Source organism: Hibiscus syriacus, unplaced genomic scaffold, assembly GCF_006381635.1.
Source record: "Hibiscus syriacus cultivar Baekdansim isolate YM2019G1 unplaced genomic scaffold, ASM638163v2 tig00110377_pilon, whole genome shotgun sequence".
NCBI classification, from domain to species: domain Eukaryota; kingdom Viridiplantae; phylum Streptophyta; class Magnoliopsida; order Malvales; family Malvaceae; genus Hibiscus; species Hibiscus syriacus.
The window spans coordinates 2176766-2184134 of NW_024062711.1; the positions used below are offsets into that span (position 1 = coordinate 2176766).

The 7369-nt window shown below is 32.6% G+C and overlaps 1 protein-coding gene across 2 annotated transcripts; it reads right to left on the bottom strand.

Annotated features, from left to right (window-relative positions):
- Positions 1 to 208: 208 nt before the first annotated feature.
- On the bottom strand, positions 209 to 1352 carry LOC120121653. 2 transcript variants are annotated; one of them, XR_005516004.1, is made up of 3 exons: positions 1254 to 1352; positions 1095 to 1167; positions 209 to 673 (listed from the first exon to the last, which is right to left on the bottom strand). XR_005516004.1 is itself a non-coding variant. In XM_039140970.1 (3 exons), exons 1-3 carry the CDS (start codon positions 1342 to 1344, stop codon positions 352 to 354), a joined length of 477 nt encoding a protein of 158 aa, XP_038996901.1. In that variant the 5' UTR covers positions 1345 to 1352; the 3' UTR covers positions 209 to 351. The 2 variants fall into 2 exon arrangements, 1 of the variants encoding a protein (XP_038996901.1); XM_039140970.1 differs by having other exon boundaries at positions 1104 to 1167.
- Between the last annotated feature and the right edge of the window lie 6017 nt (positions 1353 to 7369).

The window sequence follows — 7369 nt, forward strand, 5'->3', positions numbered from 1 at the left end:
TTTTATCCGGGCCATTTGAATTCATTTGAAGATGATCAAGAATTTATTTGGAGATTTTGTGCTCGATGACGAACTAACTAAGTGATAAATCGTGGAAGCTTGCATTTGGAAATTTTAGGTGCTTAACTGGATCGTAACCATATTTGTTTCACTTTGGAATTCAAGATATAAATTGAAGACCAAATTCAAATTCAAATTCAAATCCAGATTAAAGTGTTTAAAGTCCGTTTATATCTTACAAGCCCAACTAGAGTAAAAATAATCACAACAACAATTACAAGACTCGAGCCCACAAAGCAGAGACCCGATTTAGCTGTTGCTCACGTGAAGCCCCTAGGGGCTGTTGCTCCACTAAACGCTGACCATGCGCCTCATGTGAAGCTCCATTTCCAACTCCCATGTGAAGCTCGTGCACGCCAGACAAACCGACAGCATCCCGCGTGCCCTGCTCCACGAGCCAAGCGCCACGCCCGTGCCCATGCTGATGAAGCCATGCGCCCTACAACTTCCAATCACCCATGCCTCTCGGTTACAGCAGCCATGTTCCCCACGTGAACTACAACCGGGAATCCACATGAAGCAGCGCTCAGCAGGCTCTACAACCGAGCAGCTTCTGCTACCCACGAGCATTCCACGGTTCAATTCCCCATCACCGTGCCCATACTCTGGCACCCTGAAAAACAGCAGGTAACGAATAACGAGGAACCAGAATCAAAAGAACAGCAGGGGGAATCAAAAAAACGGAGGAACAGAGGGGAGGTTCGCGAGAGCACGGAACCAAAAAACCAACACAAAAAAACGGTAACCAGGGGAGGGAGCTCTGGGGTCAGCAACCATTCGAAAGGGGGCTCTCAAACAGGGGACGAAAACAGCAAAAAAATAAAGGAGGGGGTCTCAATCTTTTCCTTCGAATTTACAGAAGAAAAGAAAGTGCAATCCTTCATTGTATTCAAAAAATAGGGAAAGCAATAGAAAACACGTTTTGGGTTTGAGGTACTCTCTTTTGGTTTGTTTCCATTTTCACGTTTTCTTTGTATATGCTGGTATTGTCTTCAAACCAAAGTAAATAGGAAGTAAAGAAAGGAGAGGTTTACCTTGGTTACCTTAGTCGACTGGGTTGCGAAGCGAGGGTTTGGTTCCCGTCGGCGTTGGGTATCTCTCGGAGAGCTTGCATGTAGATTATAGGTGTGATTTTAGATTTAGTTTTTTTAAAAAAAATAAGTGAGTAAAGGAAGAGGGTCATTCAGACTTACCTGTTCGTCGTTGGTCACCGGAGTTGGAGCCCTTAAGGCTTTCGGCCGAGAGGGAGACGGGAAAAGGAGAGTGAGGGAGAGAAGAGAGCATTGCGGCTGAGATATGATGCAAATGAAATTAGGGTTTAGATTTTACACCATATGTTATATATATTGGTATAGTGAAATGGCGTCGTATAGAGGTTTAGGGTTTGCTGTTTGCGTACGGGTTTATTGCTGAGAGAGCCACGCCCATCTTTGATTTAATGCATTTTAATCCTTAAAATGTTGTTTTTAATTTAATCTTCATTTTACGCAAGGTTAATTTCAGTCCCAAGTGTTAGTATATTTACTCTTTTCTGTTTTAAACATTTGAACCTCGTGTTCTGCATGTTGCATTTTAGTCCTGAGTGGTAATATACTTAGTTGTTGTTTTCTTAGACTTTTAACTTTCATTGTTTTGCATGCTACGTTTTAGTCCTTAAATCAATGTCTTTGTCTTCCTAATTTCACTCCCATATTTTATGCGCATTTTAACTTAGTCCTAAAATCAATGTTTTTGTATTTCTGATTTTGTTTCCATGTTTTATGCGTATTTAATTTCATTCCCAAATGTTGTGTCATTTAGTTCTTGTTATTTTAGACATTTTGCTTTTATGTTTTTGCATGTTTCGTTTTAATCCCTAGGCCGAATTTTTCATGTTAGTAATTTTGTTCCTTTGTTTTATGCGAATTTAATTTCAGTCCTACGTATGCTTAGGAATTTATTTCAATTTCAGTACATGAAATGTGATGGTTTATATCTTAGAACTCAATTTGTGCTCAATTTATGATTTTAACTTTAAAGTTTATTGCTCATTCCTCTTCAGTCCTTATGTTTGTTTGTCATGACATTTTTTATTTATTTGTGTGTTCATCTAGATATAAGTTTTCTTAAAATCATTAATTTTTGTTGATATCCTCACGTGCATAACTCAACTCTTATTACATAATTTGATTAAGGGTAATATCCTTTTAATTTAAAATTGTCGGAATGACTTTTCTTAACTTATTAGAAAGTTATTTTAGACGATTTTAAATTACAAGTATATCCCAACAGTGTCACCAAAAGAATTGATTCATTACTGTAAAATTTGGGAATGAAAGAAACAGAAATATTCAGCTATTTAAATTCATTGAGAAAAGATCGTTAGAACTCACCTAAAGGTCTGGTCTCAATATTTGTAAATAATCGAATATTATTTATCTTTCTAATGACTCGGTAATTTTAATTAAATCTATTTTGTTGCCTTTGAATGTTATGAAGTTTGTATTATTATTGTTTTGAGGGATCATAAATCAAATTAAATTCGAACTTGTGAAATTCGTTGCAAAGACATTAATTAATCGATTAGGTACCGATTTAGGGCGCTGTGGGGGTGCTAATCCTTCCCCACGCGTAACCGACTCCCGAACCCAGATTTTGGTAACATTGACTGCAAATTTGTCATTTTAATTAAAATTAATTTTTATTTAAAATGACAACGTTTTTGGGTGCCCAATCACACCCTAATCAAATATTGGTGGAACCACATGTTTTTATCTTTAAGGAATTTCCAAATTTTCGAAACGAGAGGTTTTCTAAAATCACAATATTTTTAATTAAACTTTAATCGTAAGAGAATAATTAAAAATGACGCGGTTTTCAAAATCTCGCTTCTCCCCTACGTTAAAAATCGTTTCGAGAGATTTCAAAAGTTGAACCTTATGAATCACAAGTCCTATGTGTAATTTTTGAGAAATTAGTTTAGAGTAGAAATCATTCTTAGAAGATGCATAAGTATTTCTAAACGATCTAATATACATCAGTCTTTGAGAACATAGGGGATTTATGAAATTCAAAATCTTGAATCATAAAAGAATATTTCAAATACTGTTATCTCGACTGAGATTATTTTAACAAAAGATTTGTAAAATCATATTACCAAGGTTTCAATAATGGATTGATTCATAATGAATCTTAAATATCACTTTTGTATAAGATAAAAATAAAGACATGGTTCTGAGCTCTAAATCCTAGTAAGGATTGCAAAATGAATTTGATTAACTTAATGATCGCATAAGATTTTAGAATTTTTTAATCGATATTCTATGAACTATTTAGAATTATGAATAATATCATTCAAATTGATCCTCACCTTAAGTCTTTCAAAAAGAGCTTATCATGAATAACTTATCAGGCAAACATCAAAGATTATAATCAAAATAGAAGATAGATTCATAACTTATAGAGATTCCTTGGAATTCTCATGACATATCTTAAGATTAAATTGTCTAAATCGAACTTATTTCACAACAGGTCTAGACATCTTAATCAGAAGACTTATTGAAACTAATGTTTACCCCTTCAGTACATATAGAGAGACTTGTCTAATCAGATCCTTAGGATTTCAAATACTTAATTAATTCATGAGGAACCTCGAAGATCACCTTCTCAAAAATGCAAAGATATGAAGCTTTTAACAGAAATTGCAATGCAAACTTGATAACCCTGTGACCATAGGAGTTCATATATGACTTTTTTTAAAAGAGTAACTTATCAAACAAATCTAAAAATTTAGAATGAGTAGACTTAGAATGATATAGATTCATTAGCTATATGAACCTTTTAGAATCTTATGACATATCTTAAAATTAGACCATCTATATCAAACTTTATTTTGAAATAAGGATTAGAGAAATATTATCTGAATCCAAGAATTAAAGAAATTCTATATACTTCATTCATTTTTTAACCAAGGGAATCACTATATAGTTCGAGATCTTATAACTTATTGGAATATCCAACATCTTATATGTTGCACAAATAAATCATATTGTATTAGTTGCAAGTCACAATTATCAAGCATAAATAAACTCTTAGGAGGCACATGTACATTTCAAAACATTACACAAAAAATGTACTTCGATTTAGTCCTAGAATCGACTCAACCTAAGCTCTAATACCAAATTATAACATCCTCGATCAGGTCTAGATGAAAATCGGATCAGAGATGTTAACATAAATTAAATCGAATTGAAATAACCAGAAAACATACATAAGATAAAATTTCAATCTTCTAAAAAAATCAAGCATCATAATTCATATCTTATCATCGGATTTTTTTCATTTATCAGTCAAATCACATATTAATTCTCTTGCTTATGAACTATGTTGTAGCTTTTCAAAGGTTCAAGAACATATTCATAAATAATTTTATATTATCTCCTTTAAAACCTTGAACTTATAATCTATCTAATGATTACCTTAATTGTTAATCATTATTAAAGTAATATCTTACTTAAGGACCGGACTAAAACTTTTCAAAAGCTTAAGGATCTAAGTATAAATTATCATAAATTAACAAATTACTATTTTAAGCACATAAAAAATACTTCAAGATTATATTTAGACAAAAATAACTTAAAAATGCAAATTACTACATTCATAGCACCTGATATACAATATTAAATCATTAGGGACTTCCTCAAAAATTAAATTAAAATCAATACTTATAATCAAAATCATAGTACAAAAATGTATAATCAAGTTATTCTCATACATAATTGATCTTATTAATACAATAATAGCCCTAAGAAAAGATTAGGGACTAGTTTGTAACATTTTAAAAGTTAATGGACTAAATTGGTAATTTTCAAATTTTAAGGATTTATCCTAAAAATCACTTTACACTTCTTATTCTCTTCACTAAATGGATAATTCATATATTAAACATGTTATTTCTTTCATATAAGACCTTAAAGTTCATTTTTATTGTTTAATAGTTATAAATAGGGATCAATTAGAAAAGTATCAGCAATTGAAGGGTTAAAAGAGCAATTTTTAAGCTTTTAATCATGAAGTTTTGAAATCAGTGTGTAATTTGAGAACCCCACCCTTAAAATTTTGAAGCTTGCATAAAAGTTTCAGGAATGCAAAGCTTGGAAACTTTGCCAAAAGTTTGTGAACTTTCCCTGAGGGTGCGTTTGGTTCATGGAATGTAATATTACCAGTGGGAATAAAAGATTATCAGGGAATAGGATTACTGGAAATGTTGTATTTTTTGTTTGGTTGGTTTAGCAGGAATGTAAGATTACCGTGTTTGGTTAAAGGAATGAAAGATTATTGGAATGTATATTTGACCAAATTGTCCTTATTATATATTTGTATAATATTACAAATTGTAAAATATTTATATATTTTCTTTAAAAAATTAAATTCATAATATTTATATAATTTTTTTACAAAATTAAAATATAAAAAAGGTTTAATGAAAGGGTAAAAAAAATTTTAACCCCTGAACTTCATATAAAATTTTAATTATAGACTTTTTTTTGTAAATCTAAAATAATTTAAGGATAAATTTGTAATTTAACCTTCGTAGAATTTTTATTATTCAATGAAAGAAGAATGATATTTTTGAAAAAAAAATAAAAAATTTAAGGGCATTTTAGTCCAAAACGCCGGTAATGTTACAATACCTAAGGGAAGGGAGGTAATGACATTCCCGATAATATACCCTGAAGATACTAATTTTTTTATCCATTTGTCATTTGTTATTTATTATTATTATTATTATTATTATTATTATTATTATTATTATTATTAAAATATATTATTATTACATTTCAGGCCCAAATGAGGCCCAATCCGTTTACATGCCCAAGCCCAATCAGATACAAGCCTAACCCGGATCCAGCTAAACCCTAAACCCAATTAGGGTTTTATCATCTCAGTAGCCAGCCGCCTCAATCTTAGCCGTTGGATCTGGCAAGATCCCACGGTCCAGAAGCCTCCAGAGGGAAGCCCTAGGGTTATGATACCCTAGGGACTACAGCCGCCGCCTCTGCTGCCAAGTATTCCAACCGGCCACTGCCGACGATCCACTGCCACCGCCTCTACCTCTGCTGCCACGATGCCAACCGAAGCCTCCAGAGATCCCACACAGCCGTCCACGTCGCAGCTATAGGGTGAGTCACCACATAGTTCGGTGACTCACTGATCCTCACTCTTGAGACCGATCCGCCGAGAGCCTCGATGGTGGCTATAAAAGCCACTGAGCCCCCTGCCAACAAAGAGAGAGAGAAGAAGCAAGAACAGGAAGCAACCAAATAAACCAAAAAAAAAAGAAGAAGAAAGGAAACTTACCCTTGGAGCCTCGATCGTCGTCGGAAGCCAAACATCGCCGGAAAATAGAAAATACCAAAGGTATTTTCTTAGATTTACTCCGATTAGGAGTTTTTTAGGGTAAACTAAAGTCAGATTTGGCCATAGAAAGAGAAGGCCTTTATTTTCATGTAAAATGAAACTTTTCGGCCACCGGAGATGGTGGCCGGCGGCGGCAGACGACTGCCGACCGATAACCGGCTTCCCTCCGGTGAGGGAAGCTAGAGAGAAGCGAGAGAGTTTTCTTCTCTCTCAGTTAGAGAGAGAAGAAGAAGAGGAGAAATGAGAGTGCTGGCCCTATGGGCCAGCTATTTGGGGATTATATACCCCATCCAAAACGGTGTCGTTTTGGGTGGGGGTATATGCGTAATTTACACACATGGACAAACCCTTTCCGCAGCCATATGAACCTTATAACTTTTCATTTTAGTCACTGGAAATTGAATTCTAAGCTTTTAATTTGGTCTCGTAAGTTTATTTTATTATAATTTAGTCATTTCCAGTATAATTATATATTTAGGATAAATACTTTATTTAGTCCCTGGTAATTTTAATTATTTTTATTTTGATCCCTAATAATTAATTAGGTCAAACTACATTATTAATACATATATTTTTAATAATTCGAATTAGGTCTGCAAATTTTATATTTTACATTTAATAAGTGATGTTTTATATAATTTTATTTTAGTCCCTAAATTAATAAATTGGTAAAATAGCATATCTAATCCCTGTAGTTTTAAATAATTAATTATAAATTAGGTATTTAATTTTATTAGATTATAATTTAGTCCCTAAGATTAATATTTTCATTTATTTTACAAGCTTTACATTTTAATACTATGTTTTAATTTTATTTATTTTTTTAATAATATGTTACTTTTATATATTTATGTTTATATATATTTAATTATCATTACTATTATTATTTATTAGTTATGTCAATATATAT